This window comes from Chanos chanos, chromosome 8, assembly GCF_902362185.1.
Source record: "Chanos chanos chromosome 8, fChaCha1.1, whole genome shotgun sequence".
Taxonomy (NCBI): domain Eukaryota; kingdom Metazoa; phylum Chordata; class Actinopteri; order Gonorynchiformes; family Chanidae; genus Chanos; species Chanos chanos.
In genome coordinates, this window is record NC_044502.1 from 17035005 (window position 1) to 17059267 (window position 24263).

The following is a 24263-nucleotide window of genomic DNA, read 5'->3' on the forward strand; positions in this document are numbered from 1 at the left end:
CAGTAAGGGTCTGGTGTTATGGTCAAACACCATGCCCCACATTTACATGTTCCAAGCTCTCCTGCCTCCTCTCCCCAGTGTACTGTTCAGGGTAGCATAGAGGTCTGAAGCACTGGGCTGCACAATCTAACACACACACACACACACACGCACACACACACACACACACACACACACACAGAGAGACAGACAGACAGACAGACAGAAAGGGGGGAGGAGGTGGCACTGCTTTCCCTATCCAAAGCTTGCCACTTGAACAAGACTTGAATAAGAAGTCAAACTCTGACTGAGCGGCTCACTGGAACAAAGACCATACTGCTTGTTTTAAGGGAGTCAGCAGAGAAGTCTTTTACTGCTTCTCTTATTTGATCTTTTAATCCACAGAGGTTTCAGTTTGTCCTTTTCTGGCATGTAAGTGGAGTGCCAGTTTTTAGAAGTTGCTGAAGTGTGTTTTGACAACTCTTGTACACTGTTTACAGAAGCCTACTGAATCCCCCCTCACACAGTCAGTTGGGTTTACTTTCACTTCTGTGTGAACATGGGCTGGGGAGTTTTATTTGAAATGTGGAGACTGTCCATCTCCTCTCCCCACCTCCCTTCACACCCCCCCCCCCCATGTGCGTGTGTGTGTGTGTGTGTGTGTGTGTTTGTGGAGATAAGGTATCTTTCTTTTGGCCAGTACTGCTGCACATGACACCAGGACAAAATGTGACCAAGCGCAAGACTGACAAATCTTTCTCTCTCTCTGTCTCTCTCTCTCTGTCTTTCTTTCTCTTGTTTCAATTTTTTAATTATTATAATAGCATATAAACGTCATGTAAGTGCAGAATCACACAAAACAGAAGATAAGCAGATCATAAGCTCCCTGAAATGTAATTCCTGATCTTTAAAAGAAGAAGAAGAAGAAGAAGACATTTCCCTTAGCTGCTGCTGTTGACAGTCTTGTAGTTAACACTGCAGAATGTGTAAAATGAGAGAAAATGTTGTGAGAAGGTATTCTAGTATTTATTATCTTTTAAACATTCAGCCCGGACAGAAACTTTGGGTGATAGTCAGTGCACCAGATTACGTAACTAAGACAGGGGCCAATAGCGTCGCTGCGACAAGTTGGTTTTGGATAAACAAATTTTAAGGGCGGACCTTAAGACCATCCGGAATGCGCAAAGGATGCCACGCCAAGGCGAGTCCTACGATGCTACCCGAGTTGTGGAGCGTTATGTAGTGGGGTGGCGCTGTATTTTTTAAGATCTCCTACCAGTAAGTTAGTCCAGTCTCCTCTTTACAGTACAGAAGGTAATTTGCAAGTAGGTATTTTTATTTATTAATTTAATTTTAATTTTCAGCATATTTTCAGCGCCCCATTAAATAAAACAGTAGGATGAAGACAGAGGGCATAGACGGTGTGGAACGGTTCGATAGTCCAGGGAAGGGAAGAGGACTTAGAGTCACCAAAGCTTTCAAAGTTGGAGATCTCCTTTTCGCATCCCCGGCGTATTCATACGTACTGTCAGTCAGCGAGAGAGGCTTTCACTGCGAGTATTGCTTCAAACGGTAGGAAAAGTGCAATCGGAGTGATTTTTTTCTTTGCTTTCCGTCACGGCTGTTTGTTTCATGCGTCATAAACACCGCACGTTAGATGATGCTGTGATACATTCTCACAGCCCAATTTAGTCCGAAGTGTTCGGCTAAAAAAACCCGGCAACGTGGGGACACTTCACGCGACTACGATTTGGCAGCGTATCGGTTAATTGAATTAGCTTCAATGTATTCCCATAATAATTCGCAAATTTTAAATGCAGTCGTGGGCTATTTGAGGGCATTCTCCTGTAGTTTATGTGTTTGACACGTTACATTTCTTTGTTTAACTTTATATTTAATCATTGATTACCCATATTTTTAATGTCTTCCAATGCAACGGTAAGATAGTAGCCTACTGATGTACAGCGTCTTATTTTCTACCATAAAAATATCGGATATATTGGATTGTAGCAGGAAGAGTTCATGCAAGCGTCTTTCAAATAAACAAAATGATAATTGTTTCATAAACTTAATTGCAAAGAGAGATTAATAGCTCCCTAAGAACTTTTTAAAAGACCGTGAAAATCCTATGGCACGCATATTGCAGTTGCATTACTGACCAAAAACAACTGAAACTTGAATTGAACTGAACTCGAACTGAAGCTTCCGTGGAGTTTTGTGGTATAGTTCACATGGTGAGATGTTGGCTCGACAGTTAAAACACCATAATTAGGGTAGTGCTGTACAGAGATCTGTGGGCAGAGGTAGTTGGACGTTTGTTGGTTCTGTGTCTACAGAACAGAATAGAATGTAATATAACAGCGGACGAGTGAGTTTTCATAAAAACTGACAAATGACGAAGGCTAATTTATTCTCTTTTATGGAAAATGCAAAGCATTCAAACACATACAAACATTTTTTTTTCATGACAAGTATTTCTTTGCCTTCTACCGTCCTATTTATTTCAGCCATTAATGATGATGTTGGTCTGTTCTTTTAGCAGATAGCTCATTTTGCAAACACGTAAATGTTAGCTAGTAGCGGCAATGGAGAGTTCGGCTCTTTGTGTCGTAAGTACGGGTACATGTCTTCTTAATGTTCTCTTATACTTTCTCTCTCTCTCTCTCTCTCTCTCTCTCTCTCTCTCACACACACACACACACACAGAGAGAAAGAGAGAGAGAGTTTTATGTTTTACATACATATATTTCCACTTGGGAAATCATATGTGGTCTATACTGTTCCATTCCAGTGGGTATCCTCGGGTGGAATTTTTAATAGCAAGCGCTGTCTGCATTTTTTTGGCTCGACAGCTGTTACTCTCCCGGGTAACTCCTGCCGTATTAATTACCCTCTAGTATTTCTCATTTAATGGTCACCCAAAGAACTTCCTCTTCCGTGCTGTCAGCCCCGTCCCATTCATTCTCAGAGTGGCTTTGAGAAATCACATTAGGTCCTGGTTTGTAATCAGTGACCTGCATACCTGTATAGTAATTCATATGAAATTTTGGATCTCAAATATACTTAATGGCTTCTTGTAAAAGAAAGTAGACACTGCTGCATGCTAATTACAGTTGAGCTTTTTTTTTTTTTTATAAACAAACAAAACAAAACTGTATATTAGCCCCTTAATGGCAAGACAACGTTTAGTCACAGAAAGGTTTAAAAGTCTATTGATATAAATAGGTTATCCCAGTCCTGTCCTGACACTTGACCTTTTTGCGTAATGAGAGGCTCCGCCCTTCAGCTCAGCATTAACAAATAGCCTTAACAAACAAACAACAAAAAATGTTTTATCTGCAATATAAATGAATTTTGAAAGTAGCCTCACTGTTGGCCCTGATCATTAGAACCAGTGTCCATGGCCTACCCCTGCATGCTATAGCTGTGGGAATTTTAGACAGTGTGAGAGATCACTCCACCTAGAGTGGTGCAGTGAACCTCAGAGAGTTTCAGAGAGAGAACAGAGGAAGAGGAGGGGGAGTGAAAATAAGGGGAGAGTGGTGCTGAATTGGGGCGCGGCCATTCCCGCGTCCTTACCTCAGAGCTTCCTCAGGAGGGAACTTGGAGCTTTGTCTTTGAGAGAAAGGATTGCTGCATTGCAGTGCCAACCTAGTTTCCCCCTCCTGCACTTCTCTCTGTTACTCCTTAGACTGCAACAGAACAGCGTAATGTGGGAATCATAGTGTATCCAGCACAACCTCTCTCTGTCTTTGAGTTTGGCTTACAGAAGGACAGAGGACCGTGTCTCCTTCAGGGAGAGGGCTCTTTGTTCCTATTGTTACTGTAAAAAGACAAGTCTCCAGTGACACCTCTGAAAACTTTGGTCTCTGTGACAAGATAAGATCTGGGATATGTCCGACCCACTGAAACAAAGCGGAGATTTGGTTGTACCTTTCACTTTAAGAATCTAAACATGTATCAATGGACTTTTTGTAATCCAGAAATGTAAGTATTTGATTGAATTATTAACCTCAGTGTTTAATGAAGAATAGATAGACTCTTACATGTTCATTCTTCCCATGGGCAGTTCAAAAGCGGTATGTCTGATATGTTCCTAGACCATGGCGATTATTAAAAGCAGCAATGTGAAGCGCCACTACAAGACAAAGCACAAATCTTTTGAGCAAACATATCCACTCAAATCTGAACTGAGGGCGTAGAAAATAGACGATCTAAGTGCCCAATATGATCGATCCACCAGATCCTAACACATTCATTCACTGCCCAACAAAGTGCGATTGGATTTTGGGTCAACATAAAAAAAAACATTTACTGACGGAAAGATTTTCAAGGAGTGCATGAGTGCGGTAGCTTAAATCTTGAGGGAAAACAAAAAGAATAAAGTTAAAAAAAGAGTACGGTAATAGCTGCCATGCAGTTGCCATAACTGTACCTTACCCCTTACAGAAGCATTTATATTGAAATTTTAAGAAAAATGAATATATCGTGATATATACCGTCACCGTCCGTGGTTCAAATTATACCGTGATATAAATTTTAGGCCACACCACCCAGTCAAGTCTGTTATGTTCTTGATGAGGTGTTTAAGTGTTTGGACAGGACACAGGATGTCTTGGACAGTGTTTTCTTCAGGAACGAACTCAGAGACATGGGATTGTAGAAATGTTGAATATTTATTTGTTGAGTTTTAAGTAAACAAGTTTCTGTAAGGAGCTAACACTGTGTGTTCTCAGACTCAATTCTGTCAGGATCTTTGGCTGACATCTTGGTTTGGAACCTTTCTGTCTGTTTCTCTCTCTCTCTCTCTCTCTCTCTCTCTCTCTCTCTCTCTCTCTCTCTCTCTCTCACACACACACAGTCTCTCTCTCTCTATTTCTCTCTCTCTCTATTTCTCTCTCTTTCTCTCTCTCTCTCTCCCCCCCTCTGTTTCTCTCTCACACACACACACACACACTGTTCCTCTATAGCAGATGGTTCTCACACAAAAGGTCATGTCTATTAATACTAGGGAATAGCTTGGAGCTTTGACTACCTTCTGTTAGGTGAAGTAAACATCATAACCAACTGGTGTTTTTGCCCAGCGTCAGTGAATCAGGATCATAAAAGTAACAATGACAAAGCTGTCATCTATCTGATGAAGTTACCAGATGCTCAGTCAGACAGACAAAACTTAAGTCACATTAAACACAACTTTACATGTCAGTCAAGCACAGGGTGAGTCTGAGTGGCTAATGAGAACCAGTGAGTGCATGCATGTATCTGGGGCATTGGCCAATCTCCAAAAGTCATGTAAAAAGAGTCAGGCCTTCACAGAGCCTGCAGTAAGAATATAGAATGAACGAGTGACATCGCAATGATTTTTTGTTTAAACTTTATTCCTCTGATCCAGATCCATCAGTGTGTTTGGTGTTACCATGGTGAAGAGGAAAGGGTTTTATTTCTGATTTTTGGTACAAATGAGAAAGAGGTGAATTTTGCCACCATCCTGTTGAAAAGAGAGCTCTGTGTTCTCATTACGAGCAATCTGTGCTCAGGGCTGTGTGTGTGTGTGTGTGTATGTGTGTGTAAATCTGGCCTCCATGCAGACACATACTGCCATGGGCAAGGAGAGCACCAATTTGCGCGTGCGTGTGTGTGTGTTTGTATGTGTGCGTGTGTGTTTGTGCGTGAGCGTGCGCACGCATGCACTTTTGTCACAGTGGTTGCTTAATGGCTACACTGAGCACGCACGTGTGTGTTTTTGTGTGTGTGTGTGTGTGTGTGTGTGTGCCATATGGCCTCTAGAATGTCTCCTCTCATGTTGTCCACAGGAAGGAGGGTCTAGCTAAGTGTGGGCGATGCAAGAAAGCCTTCTACTGCAATGTGGAGTGTCAGGTAAGATACACACATGCACCCTCTCACTCTCTCTCTGTCTCACACACTCGCACACACACACACAAACACATGAACACACACAGAGCTAAAGATGTGTTCAGATACACAAGCATACGCCCCCACACACAAACACACACACTGTTATGTCCCCGGTGTAGTGTGATGTCTAGGGGTATGTAGAGGGGACGTAGCATAAGGGAAACCCACCACCTGTGTTGGTTTGGGACGGTGCGATGGGGGGAGGAAAGACATGGCCACAGGGAATCAATGTGTAAAAGGTGCGCGATATATTAGGAATATTTACAAAGTGATATTTACAAAAGATTTACAAGTATATAATTACAAACACACACAAAAACACACGAAGATGGGAGAGGACGACAGACGGTGCCAAAGGAAAGAAACTAGGAAAAACAAAAACATCCCTAAATACCAACACCAAAAATAACACACTGCATTACAAAACAAAAAGGTGGCAGAGCCAAAGGAAACCTAACTACACTAGCTATCTAATAACAAAACATACAAGAGTGGCACCCGTCTCTAACCTAACCCTATGCAGCGTTAACACTACCGCGGGGATCCCCTACCTTACCTGTCCTTCTCCCCGCGATAACCAAAACGCCAATGCGCAATGGCAAGTTTGTTATAATAGCAGAAAAACACGAAAAGCACAGAAACAGAACGAGATCAAAATCTGAAACAGTTACACTCGGGCATGTTTAAATCTTGCCGCTCCGCTACTGGTTGGCCAAGCCGAAAAGGGCACTCTGTTCCTGGTTGGCCAGGTTGGCAGGTGGAGGCGGGACGTAACATCAGGCCAGATGGAACTGACAGCCTTTCAGGCCACCGCTGGGTACCTGGGGAGAGAGAGAGAGATACAGACGAAACAAGACACAGAAATAAAACGCACAGTGCGCCACAAGTAACACACACACACTCACACACACTCCCACTCAATAACATTATGTCTGAACTTAAAATAAATGTCCTTAACCTTCCAGCAACAGACTAGACAGACTGATGTGTCAGTGAGTGTGTGTGTGAATATGTACACATGCATGTGTGTGCTCATATTAATGTATATGTGGCCTGGACATGTCCAGGTGTGTATGTCTGTGTGTGTGTGTGTGTGTGTGTGTGTGTGTGTGTGTGTGTGTGTATGTGTGTTCATGTGCATAACATAACCTGCGTTGAGACTCTCTTCTGTGGTCCAATCATGTCATCTGGCCGCCATTGCAGTCTGACTACCGCATTAGGGCTATTTCTGTATGTGTGGCCTGCAGCATCTACACACAGACACACACACACACACACACACACACACACACAGTGGCTTAATACATGTATGTGTATGAGGAGGTACTCTGTGTGAATGTATGTTAGTGTGAGTGATTCTACATGTGCATGGGCAGGTGTGTGTATGTGTGAGCAAGGACACTGGTCCGTAGATTACATATATAAGCTGAAGCACACTTATCTCAATGCAGTATGGTCTCTCCTGTTTTATGTGTGTGTGTGTGTGTGTGTGTGTGTGTGTGTGGGGGGGGGGGGTATTTGTGTGTGTTTCAGAAAGGAGACTGGGCCATGCATAAGCTGGAATGTTCGGCTATGTGTGCCTACGGGGAGAACTGGTGTCCATCAGAGACTGTCCGACTGGTTGCCCGAGTTATTGCCAAAATGGTGAGAGTACACACACACACACACACACCATCCTAACAGCTTTTAGGCTCAGTAGAGCTGTGTGTACTTGAAAGAACATTATAGTTTTATGTATTGTTTTATTACTGTGCACTAGAAACTGAAAGCCTCTTCCAAAGATTAGATCCACAGTCATATACAAGATTTGTCTGAACTATTGAATTGACTGATGATGGAAATTATTGAGCTGATAAGTTTGAATGTCACAGATTTATTGCACATGTATACATTTCCTTTTTTATATATCTCTTTATATTACCTTTATATTTACCTTTTATTGTTTTTATTATTATCTACTTACTACATTGTGCAAGTTGAGCTGGTCCCGAGCCCAAGAATTTCATTGCTGATAGTGATGCCCACATTGTTATCTAGTAAATGACAATAAAATTTGAAACTTGAATGTGTGCACATGCTTTAGCACAACACACAAAAACACATTGTTAGTCTGTAGGGCTGTGTGTGGGTACAGAGAAGATGGACGATATTCTTTCCTTAACTCGAAATGTAGAATGGCAAAGATTCAGCTGACTAAGAGTTGTAAATTTTGGACAATATTACACTAAACTCACTGGTTTACTCACAGGTCTTTGCTTTATTGCTTTAATATATGTTTGTGTGTGGGTGACAGAGAGAGAGAGTGAGACAGACAGGCAGAGAGAGAGAGTGTGTCTGTGTGAGCGAGTTGGTGTGTGTGTGTGTGTGTGTGTGTGAGACCTACCTATCTGTCTTACAGGATAAATGGACTGTGATAATCCTCCCTGATATAGAGCAGAGAGAGAGAGACAGAGAGAGAGAGGGAGAGAGAGTGAGAGAGAGAGAGTAAGAGAGAGAGAGTGAGAGAGAGAGAGTGAGTGACTACTTGACATCCACAGTAAAAGTACAGAAAAAAACAGTTCAGCTCTTACAACATTACTGCCTTGGGCACAGTAAACCAAATCTGTGAGTGTTCATTTTACAGCAGGAGTTGTGAAGTCATTTTTGGGGTTTTCTCTTTCCACTCCTGCAATGTTACAGTTTAAGACTCTGATATGAATACTCACTCATACTCGTAACTGTATTTACGTTTTATACTGAATCAAACTGCCTCTGTTCATTTAACACTGGTGTGTTGTCATGTTCTAAGAGTCTTACTGAGTGTTTTGGGTTTTTTTGTCAATGTTAATCACCCTGATCTCAGTTGTCCCTTCTCTTTTATCTTTGTTTTATATGTGTGTTTGTACACTTGTGGGAATATTAGAAAACCCAGAAAGAGAGAAGTTCGTCGGAAAAGCTGTTGGCGATAAATGATATGGAAGCCCGTGAGTAAACACAAACAACATGTGCGAACAGCAAATGTAAACAGGTTCTAAGATGCTGAGTCGTATTCTAGTACAGTAGTTCTAGTTCTATAATACACCTCGGGGGGTACATGAGAGAATTTTTATAAAAAGGTCAAAAGAGTGTAAAATATTTGGCGTTACGGGGCATTAAGCATTAAGGGTACCACTTTTGTTTATAATTCTTTATTAATGATTTAAAGTATTTACAACCTAATTAATAACCTAATTCTAAACCATTTATAAACCCTTTATGAGGGTAGTCTTATTGTAAAGTGGTACTTGCATTAAGTAATTAAACTGACTAGACTAATTCTAGATGAATGTGCCATGAATATTCCAACACTCCAAACAAAACAGCATAATTCCTTTGCAAAACTCTCCAAAATCATTGCTTTTTGTTGTGACTGCAATCATCACTTCCCTACAGTCAGCTTGGTTTACTATTTAGAATATCAATTATTGTGAACTTTCCTTATACCTGCAAAATTGGAGCTTAGTAAAAGGTTAGCAATAAAGAGCAAAATCAATGCATACCTCTTTCAGTGGTATGCTGTGCAACCCCCCCCCCCCCCCACATCTAGGCTTAATACAATATGTAAGAGCTGTTAGTGATGAAACACAACCAGCCAAGTGTGTACACCATATGTGCTATTTTGCTAAATGTCCCTATAAGATGACATGTTTCACATCAGTATAACCTCAGTAGCTATTTTGGTCACTGGGCATACATCAGTATAAAATCTTGCAGGAGAGGTACACAAACCTGAAAAAGGTCAGGGACCATGGTTCTAGAACATTCTTTCAGTCTCATCGTAAGACTGTTTGATGGAAGATGAGTATTCGCGCTGGAAAACAGAATCCGTTATAGTGGTTTCCTCACATGAGCTTTCAGAGAGAGAGAGACAGGGAAACAGACAAAGGGGGGACTACATAACTGACATAGTGTTGATTAGTCGCCATGCTGGGTGTAACTATAACCACAGAACGATAGGGAACCTTTTCAACACTGCACAGAAGGAAAAAAAAAAAAAATCTGCAAATATTAACCTGTATATCATTGTTTTTTTCTGAACAAGAAATAAAAATACAATGTCACTAGTCGCCCAGTTCTCACTTTACGAATCGACTTCAAAGCATTTCTGACACAGAGACAAAAAAATCTCTTCAGTGTTATCTTGGTAGTCCTCTGTAAGTCTTGTTAATACTAGCCATAACGTGGATATGAACTGAGCAGTCAAATAATGACAGTAGAGCCACTTAAGCTTTTTGTGTCTGCTTCATTTTAGGTAGGTCAGCATTGCTTGTCATATTTTAATTCCTTCTCCACACACACACACACACATGCACACGCACGCACGCAAACACACACACACACACACACACACACACACACACACACACACACACACACCCATTATCTCAGGAGAGAATTCTTTGACTGTGTCCTGTGTCCTAAGAGCTATTAGGAGTCACGTGTGTGTGTATGTGTATGGGTGTTTACGCATGTGTGTGTTTGTGTGTGTGTGTGTATGTGGATATGGATGTGTATGGATGTGTGTGTGTGTACACATGTGTGTGCGTTTGTACGCACATGTGTATGTGTGTGTGTGTGTACATGTCTGTGTGAGACACTGTGACTAAGCCTCTGATTGCTGACACAGAGAAGACCACTCTCCTCTCACTGTAGAGTGACAACGCATGTGGAGGCCAGGGGAGCATAGAGGGAGAGAGAGAGAGAGAGAGAGAGAGAGAGAGAGAGTGTATGTGTGTGTGTGTGTGTGTGTGTTTGCATTTGTGTTTGGCAGTCAGTACAGTAGACCTCAGACTTGGCCCATACATCTCCCCTGGAGGGAAGAGGTTAAGTGAGGTTATGGGCAAGTCTTAATATGTCACTCACTCTGCCAAACCGAGTCTGCATGAGCTTATTTCACTTCACTTCACTTCACTTCACTTCACTTCACTCAACCCAGTACAATTCAGTTCAGATCAAGTGAAGTCGAGTCAAGTCAAGTTTTTCCCCCTTTGGATTACATTGATGTTTGTGCCATTAATTTAAGTTAAATTCAGTTTTACTCTGTTCCTTTCTTTCTTTCTTTCTCTTGGCCTCTCCTTTGGCTCTCCATTCCACTCTATCTCTTTCCCCACATTCCCCTCTCTCTCTCTCTCTCTCTCTCTCCAAGACTTGGATAAGTTGGATAACGAGAAGAGAGAGATGAACGAGACAGACATTGCTGCTCTCCACCACTTCTACTCCAAACATCTTGAATTCCCTGATCACACAGAATTACTCAGAATCTTTTCTCAGGTATGGTTAACAGGCTGCTGCTCACACACACACGTACACACACCAGAAATGTTCATTTTCATTGTCTTGAAAGAGAGAGGCTCCAGAGTCTTGCCCCTTTAAAGGCATTAGGTTTGCTGTTCCATTTAAATGTCGCAAAGACAAATTAAAGTGGCAGAGGAAATGGGAGTGGTCTCACCTGTTTAGTCTTGTTGACAGTTTAGAGAACAAGAGGGGAATTCTCTGACTGTTCAGAGCTGCTCATAGCACCAGAGGACAACAAAGACAGTGGACTAATCCATTTCTACCCAGAGATGGGGGAAGATGAATATGGCATATTAGAATAGTGCACTCATGCCCAGAATGGGGGTGGAGGAGAGGAAACATAGTTGCTGTGGATGCTCTTGCCAGCTGCTTAACCTAAATGGCTGTAGTGCTAAAAAAGGAGCACTGTTCTTTATCATGCTCTCATTCCCTCTTTCTCTCTCTTTTGATCAGTCGGTATAACTCTCTTTCTCTTACCCTTTTTCATGTCGCTCTCTCTCTTTCAATTAATTCAATTCAGTTCAATTCAGATCAGCTCATTTCAGTTCAGTTCAGTTTAGCTCAAACTGGTTTATTAACAAGACCATCACTGACAGTATTGTCAGGTTATTGATGTTAGTTATGCTAATACAGTGTAGTTATGGTCTAATATACAGTGAATTGCTGTGTGAATGTATGTGTTTGGGTGGTGATGTAAAGGCTGTGTGTCTCTGTGATTGATTGACAGGTGAACTGTAATGGATTTACAGTCGAGGATGAGGAACTGTCACATCTGGGCTCTGCCATCTTCCCTGAGTAAGAACCTCCTCCTATTCTTACAGGAACACACACACTCACTTAATCACTTAATTATACAATCACTCACTCACTTATTATTTGTCTCTCTTGCTCTCTTGCTCTTTCTGACCTACACACACACCCACAAACACGCGCGCACACACACACACACACACACACACACAAATACGGACACTTTTCTCAGTTTCCACCAATCTCCAGTCATCCTCAGACTCTCATTCTGAGAGAACTGTCTGTGCCTTTGCAAAGAATCAAAGAGGAGGTTGTAGATCCATTAAAGTGAAGACCTGTTGTAAACGGGGGCATGTGTATATGTGCATATGGGTGTGGAACAGCTGTGTAGGTGGAGTCATAGCCCTCAGCCCAACTGGAGTTGCAAAGATAAGGCTATTTATTCTGTGTTGGGCTTTTGGTAGTAAATCACTCCGAATTCTCCTTAACTGCACGCTGCTCTGTGGGGGTTCTCTCTCACTCTGCCTGCTGTTCAGTCTATTTCCAGCCCTGGACGTAACCTGTCCTACCATATTTATGGGTTCTGCATTAGCTCCCCTAAAGTAGTTTATGGGGTGCTCATGAAGCACAAATGCACAGACGGACAGACACACACACACAGACATCTACCTTGTATGCTAGAGTCTTCAGACCTTCCATTTACTTCCATTATAACAAAAGTAAAGAAAGGCAACCAAACACTAACACTGACCCTGTCCCTAACCTTAATCCTAAACAAACACTTTCGGACCTTTAGTTTTACTTAGAAAAACAATACCTTACAAAACAAAAAAAAATTAAATACAAAACAAAAAACAATATTTTACCAGTGAGGGCTATCATTTTGAATCCAGTTTGCTGATGTTTCACCAGTAGAATAGTGTTCTTTCAAAAAAATGTCTTTCTAAGTTAGCAAAAATAAATACACACACCCACCCACCGACCCACACACACACACACACACACACACACACACACACACACACACACACACACACACTTTGAAAGAAGGTTTAGAAACAGAAGGTCACAGCTGCGTGGAAATGGACTCTTCTGGGAGGTGGAGAATGTGGATTTCTCACCTCTAATCCAGTACGGGGTGATAATGGCAGTGCTGTATGTGTGTGTGTGTGTGTGTGTACGCGTATACGTCGTTTAAACATTTTGGCAGGGCAGTTTGAACATTATGTCTGGTTGCATGTCTGTATGTGTCTGTGTGTTTGAAATGTTGCAAGGGTAGTCTGAGGGGTGGCTGTCCTTTAATTTATTCAGTCTGGCTTTGCTGCGTGCCTGTCGCACCATGCCATTTATAATATATATTTCTCTACTCTTACTCTGTGTCTCACTATTTATTTGCTCTCTCTCTCTCTCTCTCTCTCTCTCTCTCCAGTGTTGCCCTAATGAACCACAGCTGTCACCCTAACGTCATTGTCACATACAGGGGAATCATGGCTGAGGTGCGGGCGGTGCAGGATATCAGTCCAAACGATGAGGTGAGCACTGCAGCTGCCTGCCTCAGGAGTCAGGGGTCAAAGGTCAATGGTCAGATGTCACTGTCTGGGTTAGGGGGGGCACAATTTCCCATTCGGAATGTTTATTCCATGAACGGGGCGGGGGTTGGGGGGAGGAATCCACAGAGACATCAAGGGCTCATCAAGAGATTCATGGCTGGCTAGATGGACAGAGAGACAGAGAGACAGACAGACACATATACATACATATAGATAGATAGTCAGATAGATGGCTGGTATATTGGGTGTGGTTTGATCCAGTATTCGGGTCATATCACATTGTTTCAGTTCAAATAATTCCTTTCAGATAAATCTGTTTTAGCACCTTTGAAAACTTCTGATACTATAACCCTTTATAATTGAACACATAAAGAAATAAGCACACTGACAAACAATCATTTACATGAACAAATTCAATAATAAAAAACAAAGTCAGAGGCTTGTGTAAGGAGTAATGACAGTGGGCGTGACAGTGATCTGACAGGCGGTCTCAAGGCTCTGAGCTGTCACTGAGGTTGAACTCTGAGTAGTGGTAACAGCAGCGTGAAGGGGTGTATGAGGAAGTGAGCATGTGTGAGTGTGTGTGTGTGTGTGTGTGTCACAGTTCTCATGGCTATTTAAAGACCTTTGAACCTACGTGTGTAGCACTGGCAAGGGCAGGAAATCATGCCAGAAAGCTGTGGGCATTAAGCGAGTGAGGCTGTGTGTGTGAAAGGGTGTGTAATATGACGCATTTGGATGACCCAGCCCTGGCCTATTTATTACTATGATATAAGTGGTCATTAAGAAGCTGTGAAACTGTATATGATATTATGTAATGGAGCCTGATGATGTGAATCAGTCAGGGAGCATTTAGAATGACCTATTTACCAGTTCAACACATATACTGTAATATGTTAGATATAACACTGTGTATTAGGCTTAGGCTTGTATTAGGATCTATTTTTTCATACCTTCATACCGTCCTGACATTTCACCGGTATATTACAGTATTTGTGTAATAAAAAAAAAAAATGACATTGCCTAGCCTACAATGCTGTGTGTAATATGCAATTAGCTTACTTAGACAAGTCTTGCTGGGTTTAAATGCTTCTGGCCCATAGAATGATGAATAGATAGGAAATACCGCCCTTTCTTCCATGGATTCAGTATACCTTGCTGGAGGACGCATTGACTCAGCCGCAGTGAATACCAACACATCAGTGGGCTGGATGGAAATGATGTGCAGGTGGTGGTGGCAGACTGGCAGTTGAATAAAATCACATGGCTAATGAACTGCTTTTGTAGTTGGAAGAAGTCATCTCAAGATAGTTATATGTGGCAATATTTTCATGATTCAGTATCTAGTCATATTTAATTGATTAGCTAGGAGACCTATAGAGCAGAAATGACCTAATTTGAGCAAAAGTGCGTTAGCCATCATGCACTGTAAACTCCGGAATCATTCGCGAGTAAACAGGGTCTTCTCCAGTGCGGAAGCTGAGTGCTAGGGAAACACGGAGACAACTTCTTGTTGAATTAGTTAAAAAGATCACCCTTCCTTTATTTCAACAACACTACTCCACCTCCTCGTTGTCGCAGAACAGCCCCTAGGGTGAATGGGAAGCGCAGTTAACCACTAACTACTAACAGTAGCGTGAATGTAAATACATAAGAACATGGGCGAGATTGCTGTGAATTATATTAAATATTAATCCTGTGTGCGTGTGTATTTTTGACAGTATTGACAGTATTTGACAGTATTGTCGGGATCTCTAAATACCTCTGTATACCGTAATACCTTGATACCACCCAATGCTATAGCTATAGATTAACTGTGTGGGTCTATGGTGTGCATAATTTGTATATGCATAGAACGTATGTGTGTAATGTTTGTGTGTGTGGGGGGGTTCTCTTTGTACAGGTATACACCAGCTACATAGATTTGCTGTACCCTACAGAGGACAGGAATGAGAGGCTGAGAGATTCCTACTACTTCAGCTGTGACTGTAGGGAATGCAGAACTAAAGAGAAGGTACATCCATCTATCCATGAGGGTGTCATTTAGAAAATGTTTATATTTGTTCTGTAGCAGCCTCTGACCAATATGGGAGCTACACCCTTACCAACCCATTCTTCACCATGCATTCCTAGTCCTATTCAGTCCTACGCCAACCTATCCCTCTCTCTCATCTCATCCAACCTTATTTTACACTATCATTTACCATCCAATCCCATTCCATCCCAGTCTATCATATCTCATCTACTTCCATCCAATCCCATCCTATCCTATCCTATCCTATCCTATCCTATCCTATCCTATTCTGTGTCATCCAATCCTAACACATTTTATTCCATCCAGTCCTAGTATATCCCAACCTATGCTATCCAGTACCAATAAATCCCATTCTATCCTATCTAATCCCAAACTGTTGCTTTGGATCTCATTCAACCCTCTTCAATCCCTACCTATTTTAGCCAGCCAGCCAGCCCCGATCAATGCTATCATATCCTAACCAGTCCCAATTATATCCTATCCTATCGAGTCCCATTCAGTTCCAGTCTCTCTGATTTGCTCTATCCAATTACATTTTACCCCATCAAATCCAATTCAGTCCCATCCCTTTTTATCCAATCCAGCTCTATCCCATTCTATAGAATTTTGTCCCATCCTATTCTGTTTGATCACATTTTATGCCATCCCATGCCATCCTCTCCCATTTCAATGCCATCCTGTCCCATTAAATCTGAATTTGTCCCATCTAGGGGTGTAATGGTACACAGAAGTCACGGTTCGGTTCACACCATGGTTTGGACATCACTGTTCGGTACAAGTTCGGTGCAATGTGAAAAAAGCAAAATAAAAAAAAAGCATAAGGCTAGGTTTCTTCCATTTATTTTGAACAGACAGTAGTGCAAGTTACAGTTTGTTCCAGCGACTGTTGTATATCCCCCCCTTAGATACTGGTACAGCCTGTTGTGCATTACAGGTGCCACAGAATGGAAATCATGATTTTCCTTGCCCCTTTGAATTCACTGAGATGATTGTGCTATGGAAACATTGTCAAAGTATGAAAACATTCATTCTCCTCTTACAGCCATATGCTCTATGTGAAGAAGACAAGACTTTCTACAGTCCGTTCTGAATACCGTATGTTTGTGACGTGACAACTACACTTGGCCGTCTACAGCGGCATGTAGCCAATCGTAGGCTATTGACAGCCAGCATTACTATCTATTATTCATTAGGAAACACGGTCTGCTTCTTATTACAATGTACCGGTAAATGAAAAGGTCCTTGAAAACATATGTTGTCATTTGTTTGTACCACAATCAGTTCCCAAATCTTAGAGAGAAGAGAAATTTGGTTCCACATTATGTTCATAAATCTTCACACATAGGCCAACGTGTATTCCCTGTACAACTGCATGCACCAAACCGTAATGTCCATACTGTGATGGTTCAGGACGAATACACATACTGTTACGCCCCTAGTCCCATCCTATCCCATCCTGTCGCACTCCATCTCATCCTATCCTATCCCATCCTATCCTATTTTTCTCCATGCTATCTTGTCCAATCTCATTGTATCCACATTTGTTTCCATCAAACCTTAGCCTCTCATTCAGTTCCATCCCCTCACAATCTATCCAATCACATCCCATTTATTCCCAATTTTTCTCATCATATCTCACCTGATTGTAGCCCATGTAATCCCATCCTGTAATATCCCATTTGATCCCAGACTATTCCATCCTATCCCCTACAATCCCATCCTTTGCCATCCTGTCCAATCCCAGTCTACTTTAGTCCATTCAATGCAAATCCCATCCAATCCTGGTTTATTTCATTTAGTCCAGTGCATCCTACTGTTCCATCAAATCCCAGTCTATCCCGTTGTATCCTATTGCACACAATCTCTTTTTATTCTCTCATCTACTCCCTTCCAATCCCATCCTATCCTGTCCTGTCCTGTCCTGTCCTGTCCTGTTCTATTCTATTCTAGTCTGGTCCAATCTGGTCATATCCCATACAGTCTTATCCTCTACCGTCCTTTACCTACCTACCATCCTATCTCATCATCAGTGTAATTCCAATCTATTCTATCCTAGTGTATGCAGTCCTACCCTCTGGTGTGCAATCTCAATTCCATCCTATTTTACCCAGTCGTAGTGTATCTCATCCTAATCCATTTTATCCCATTCTGGCCCATCATATACTACCTTATCCCTTTCTATTCCATGCAATCCCATCCAATTCTAGTCATGCTCATGCTAGGTAGCATACTACGCTATCCAGTGCCATACTGTCCGCATTCTTTTCCATCCAGCCCCAAACAGTATCATCGTATTCTATCTAGTCCCATCCTATCCCATCCCATCCTATCTTATGTAATGGCAAACTATCCTAGCCTAACCTATCCTGTTCTTTCCTATCCAGTCCCCCTCCAATCAGCCAGTCCCATTCAATGCCATTGTGTGCTATCCAATACCAGTGTATCCTATCCCATCCAATCCCAATCTATCCCACCCAGTCGTATCCCACCCAGTCGTATCCAGTCAAATAATATCCCATACTGTCCCATCCAATCCTGAACTCTTCCATCCTATCCCCTTTCATCTTGTCCAATTCCATTCCATCACAGCTGGTCCCATCCCATCCAATCACTGTCCCATCCAATCTCACCTTTTCCCAGATAGCCCCAATTCATGTCCAGTCCATTCCAGCCAGTCCCAATCCAAGTCTGTCCTGTCCTATTCATTTCCATTGCACCTCATCCAGTCCAATACCATCCCATTCAATTTCATTCTATCCTGTTCTGTCCCATCCAATCCCAAACTGTCTCATCTAGTCCTATCCAATGCAATCATATCTCATCCTTTCCCATCCAATCCCACCTTGTCCCTTCTTATCCCATTAAATCCTAGTACAATATTTCGTCCTTCCAACCCCATTCTATCCCATCCTATTTTAACCAGTCACATCCAACACCAGTCTAACAGCATCCTATCCCAGACTATCCAATTCCGTACTATTATATCCTATTCCATCCCATTAACCAACAACCTAACTCATCTGATTTTGAACCATGAAATTTCTATTTATACCACCCTACCTTATCCTTTGCCATCCTCTGCATTCACACTCATTCTGTCTCATCTCATCCCATTCTGTTTTATCCAATTCTATCCTGTCCATGCTGTTTTAACCATTTCCACCCTGTCCATTCTACCTCATCCAGTCCCAGTGTATGCCATCCCATAGTTGTTCTTTGTTTATCCAGTCCAATCTGATCCAATCTGATCCAATCCAATCCAGTACATTCCAATCCAGTGCAATTCAACCTTAATTGCTCCCATTCTGTCCAATCATAACCTACCCCATCCTGTGCTATCCAATTAAATCCTATCAGCTAATCCTATTCTACCCCATCCTATCCCATATTATCCCATCCTATACTATTCCACCCTATGCTATCCAATTAAATCCCATCCTCTCTTTCTGTCCCATCCCAACCCATTCCAGTCAGTCTCATTCCTTCCAATCCCACTGTATCCCATTGTATTTTATTTTGTCCCATTTTATCCCATTCTTTCCCATCAAATCCCAATCCACACCATTCTATATCACTCTCCTATCCTACCCTATCCCATTCTTTGCCATCCTATCCCATCATATCCTATCATACACCATTTTATCCCTTTCCATTCTATCCTGTCCCATCCAATTCTAGTGTATCCCATCCTAACCCATCCTGTCTTATTTCATCTGATCCTGTCACTCAATCCCATTCTATCCCATTCATTCTCTTTCTGTCCTATCCTATCCCACAGTGTCCCACTCTATCTCTTGCTACCCTATCCAGTCCCACTCTCTCATATTGATTCTTTGATATCATAATCTCCCGATCTGTGCTATCATATTTTATCTCATTTAATCACAACCAGTCCCATCCTGTTCCATCCAAACCTGTTTATCCCGTTTTATCCTATCAAATCCCAGTCTGTCCCATTCCATCCCATCCTATTCCATACCATCCCATCCTGCCTCATTCCATTCTGCACCAGCCCATTCCATCCTGTGCCAACCCGTTCTGTCTCATCCCTTCCTATGCAGTTCCACCCATTCCAAGTTTTTCTAGTGCTATATCACCTGGTCCCCCACATCTGATTTTATTTAATTCAGTACCATCCTATGCCAACTAAGGTATGAGTTCAATTTAAGTGAGTTCAATGAGTTCAGTTCACTCCCTCCTCCCCTCACTCACTCTCTCCCTCATTCACTCACTCACTATAACATTCACCCACTTGTTTCATTCATTGACAAGTTATAAAGCAGACAAGGAGAATGACAGAGTGCCATAAGTGTCCATCTCTGGCTGTTGTGTGTGTGTGTGCGTGTGTGTGCCTGTCCAGGACAAGATGAAGCTGAAACTACGGAAACTGAGCGAAGCTCCAAGCCCAAAGGAGGTCAGAGACATGGTGCACTATGCTCGGAACATCATTGAAGATTTCCGCAAGGCAAAACATGAAAAGAATATCCTTTTGAAGGTGTTCCAAGATTCCCATAAAAACAAACTTGTTTTGGGCAGCTGTATCTTATGGCTGCTGCAAAGTGGTATGTCTGTTTTTGTTGTGCCAAGAGACCATAACCCCAATAAGTTTTAAAAAAATCCATCTGGTTGTGTCACATTTGTTGAAAAGAGGCTGGATGCAAATGCAGGTCATTGTTCATGTATTTACAATAAATATAATAAAAGGCTTTCAAAGACTTACAGAATGCAGGTTCAGGAACATCGCAGACAAAGAAATCAACGTGACGTGGACAACTCCAAAAATGCCAGAACAAAGAAACAGGGAAAACCAAGGAGTATATAAACCAAACAACAAGGCAAACTAACTGAAACCAGGGGTTAACAATGATTGAACTAAAGGACTAAACAGGGCTGAACCAAAACTGACCAGAAGAGGGGGGAAACAAGAGAAACAGGGAAACAGAACACAGACTTGACACTAGGGGGAGAACTAATGAAAAGGGGACAGAAAAAAACAGAGGGACCACGGCGTGACAGGTTGTTCCTACTAAAAATGTGTCCAGATAAATTTATTCTAAATTTGGAAAAACACCCTTTTGAGATCTTTTGTTTTGTGTTTACATTTATAATTTTGCTTATTCATCTAGCAGATGCTGTAACTTACAGTTACAGAGCATACATTATTGGCTGAAGACATTTGCAAGCTACAAATGATTTGAATACTTATGTTAGATTTATAAAAGATGGCTAGACCAGGATGACAACTAAATCCTACAGAAATTTTGTCACCAGTGTAGTTAGTGACCCAGCCACATGAACACACACACATACACACAGACACACACAGCTCAATCCTTATGTGTGTTGCTATCCTTGACTCCTGAGCACCCCCTGGTGAGCTGTTGGAAATGTGTGAACTAAGCCTGGATAAAATGGGCTCTGTGTTTGAAGACTCAAATGTGTACATGCTCCACATGATGTACCAGGCCATGGGTGTGTGTTTGTATATGGAGGAATGGGATAGAGCTCTGAGCTACGGAGAGAAGGTCATTAAGCCGTACAGGTTAGAGATGAAAACACACACACACACATGCATGTGGCGTGCTTCCACACACACTTACACACTCAAACATAATTATTTTAACCTGTCCTTCCAAGAACACATGGGTATGGACATCTCAATATAGGAACAGTATAGTAACGCTGAACTTGTGAGACCATCTAATCTTGTCTGATATATGTGTCTATGTCTGTTCTCCACAGTAAACTTTACCCAGCCTACTCTCTCAATGTAGCCTCCATGTACCTGAAACTGGGCAGGCTGTACCTTGGCCTCGAAAGGCCCTCTGCTGGTCACTCAGTCCTAAACAAGGTCTGACATCCACGCTGCACCCATTAGACCTTGCATGTTTTTAACTTGGGCTAAGTAATATCTGTGAGTGCGTTTGTTCTGTGTGATCTGTTTGAGCTCCATTGATGAGTTCTAGTATACTTTAATGCTGGTTACAGTTATAATTCTACATGTGTGTGTTTGTTTTGTATCTAGGCTTTGGCAATCATGGAGGTGGTTCATGGGAAAGACCACACATACGTGACAGATCTGAAGAAGGAGTTAAAGGCCCAGCAGAAATGAGAGAAATCTCTCTCTCTCTCACACACACACACACACACACACTGCTGGCATCACACAGAATAAGTGAAACTCTTCAGTAGGATTATGTATGTAATGTACTTGTATATGTGAATTTGAGAGGGAGAGACATGTAATTAAAGCACAATATAGGTAAATTACAAATACTTTTGTACTGTAAAAAAGATCTTTTATTCTTGTCAAGTGTTCAGTCAAGCATGTTTCATGCCCCCCACCCCATCCCCCTACAAGTGGAGATGGGGCTGACTTTAATCATTATTTAGTGACTGTTACAGAACACAATTAAATAAGAAATAATACATTTTGTATTGTCAACTGGTCAGGAAGCCATGAAATGATAGAATGAGAATGAAATAGTAGGCTTTGTTTTTATGTAAGTGTTATGTATATATAATGTAGCCAGTATCCAGCAATAACACACAGTGACCTTCTCAATGTTAAATTTTGCGGATCAGTATTAACTCTCAGTTAATTTATCACTAGCAAATGTGCTGTGTACTGTAATATTTTATTTAGGACATTCACACATTGTCTTACTCTGTAAATCAGATAACAGGACAATGATAGATGTATAGACATGTCAAGCCAAACCTCAACATTCTACCTGGAATTCTACCCACATTCTCATATTCTTTATTCTAGAACTCTACAGATGTTTGTAACAGCCAATAATACAAAAGTTCTGTCATATACAGTGATAAAGCATACATTGAAATGAACACAAATAATAAAACAAGAGAAGACAGGAATTTCACCCTTGTTTGTTGCTGGAATTATTTGGCCATTGAGGAATTCCAGACTTTTTTGGGAATGGAATGAATTTGCACCGATAGAGATGTGTTTTAGCCACTCAGATGTCAGATATAACCATGTTTACTCAGGAAACGTCTAGTTCTCTGTAGTTGTTCTTTAAAAAGTCACAAGGGTTGCATTGTTTCCTCATTTAGAAACAGGGGAATTTGACCCTGTGAGGAAATGTTGATGAACTAGTCTAAAGGCCTCATCAGTTCAAAGGCTAATCCTAGAATTAGAGATGTGAGGAACCCTATTGTGGGAGTGCATAAACAATACACAATACCCCTCAGTAATGAATTATGACACTGCACCACCATGCTTATGAAAATCAGTGATAATGATGTTTAAGTCACCATCCACTGTCATTTAAACAGTATTTAAAATACAGTGTGTTAAGGTAATAATGAATAATGAATATGGAAGTACAAAACACTTTCTACAAGGTAAAGACTTGGGTTAGCTCTTGTTAGCGTGTGTAGCTGGTGTGTGTCAGAGTGTGATGGATAGCTGCCATGAGTTAAGCCTGTGGATTACAGTGTCAAGCCCCAAATGGCAAATGTTATCCTAAAATATGTTTATGATACTTATTTATGGCCGTATTAATAGAAACATTGTTGTGTTATTGAGGACACTGGACTGAAAACGTAAACATCCTCAAAGCAGACATGGCAGTGACTAGACCAAACTGCTCTGCTGGTTTACTACCTTGGCTTCACTACCATGGTAGTAGGAATAGAACCACTGTTTGAATTATTAGCATTACTAATGGTAATTTTATATTAGTTTATGAATAGATGGCAGATCAGTGATGTCGATAGCTAAGCAGAAGATTCGATCTCATACACTGAACTTACTTCAGGTCAAAGTTTTCCAAAATCTAGTTATCTGAAGATACTAAGGACACAATGGCATGTTTTAGAGAAAATAATGCTTTATTGCGTAATGGGCAAGTATGACAGATTCGTACATTTTTTGGGTTGGAGGGGATAATCCACTTGCAAAGCATATACAAAAATATGTACACAAATGATATTGTGTTTTATCCTAAAACACAGTGGAAGAGAAAGAGGGGAATGACAAGAAAAGGAAGGAATGTGAAGTGAAGTAAAATACTGTCACAAAAGGGAAAATGGAAGTGCAATAAAAAAAAAAAATACACATACAAATGTTTATAACAGAGAAGAAGAAACTTTACCATTTTTGAGTATATGTATGTACACTTTAATATAAAAAAGCATGCATAGTTTTCATTTTTATGGTATTCAAAGGTACCAAGTCAATAAGAACAACAATAGAACATTCGTAGAAACTTCGCATGTCCTGAAAATGAGCCAGTTACACATCAGGCTTTCTCTAAAACATTTTTTTTCTTAGATAGAATTGCCCTAAAAATAATCTCAACATATTTGACTCATAGGTGCACAAGAATCCATTTAGATTCCCGAATTATAAAAATGGCTGCTGACTAGAGGTGGACCAAGTCAAACCCTCCAATAAGGACCCATTATAGATGTGATGGATCTATAGGTGACCAGTTAGAAGGTTTATAATTGTAAGTTAAGGCACTCAGTATAATGGCTGGATGTGTTTGAAATGGTGTGTCAGTACACTAGACTAAAGTGTTTCAGAAATAGTGTACTACAGAGGGAGGATGGAGTCATTTGGGATGCAGTCCACCCACTGCAACCCTGAATAAGCTTCATAAGCTTCACAACAATTTGAAAATCAATAATCTTGGAAAAAAAAAGAAACAATATTTGACATGTTCCATTAAGTATAACAAAACAGACTCACT

General features: G+C 41.2%; 1 protein-coding gene across 1 annotated transcript; it reads left to right on the top strand.

The window, feature by feature from the left end:
• Positions 1 to 1378: 1378 nt before the first annotated feature.
• LOC115818800 (N-lysine methyltransferase SMYD2-like) lies at positions 1379 to 21659 on the top strand. Its single transcript, XM_030782286.1, has 12 exons — positions 1379 to 1551; positions 5793 to 5856; positions 7429 to 7539; positions 8798 to 8858; positions 11060 to 11184; positions 11936 to 12003; positions 13388 to 13490; positions 15412 to 15522; positions 19904 to 20024; positions 20911 to 21085; positions 21286 to 21394; positions 21569 to 21659. The coding sequence occupies exons 1-12, from the start codon at positions 1379 to 1381 to the stop codon at positions 21653 to 21655; spliced, it is 1308 nt and encodes a 435-aa protein (XP_030638146.1). The 3' UTR covers positions 21656 to 21659.
• The last annotated feature ends 2604 nt before the right edge of the window (positions 21660 to 24263 follow it).

Bases quoted from the DNA above. Each gene is read 5' to 3' on its own strand.
- LOC115818800 (XM_030782286.1), top strand. From the start codon at position 1,379: ATGAAGACAGAGGGCATAGACGGTGTGGAACGGTTCGATAGTCCAGGG. The intron at 20,025-20,910 runs ATATCCTTTTGA...ACTCCTGAGCAC, and splicing joins CAAGGCAAAACATGAAAAGA to CCCCTGGTGAGCTGTTGGAA. The intron at 21,086-21,285 runs GTTAGAGATGAA...TGTTCTCCACAG, and splicing joins AAGGTCATTAAGCCGTACAG to TAAACTTTACCCAGCCTACT.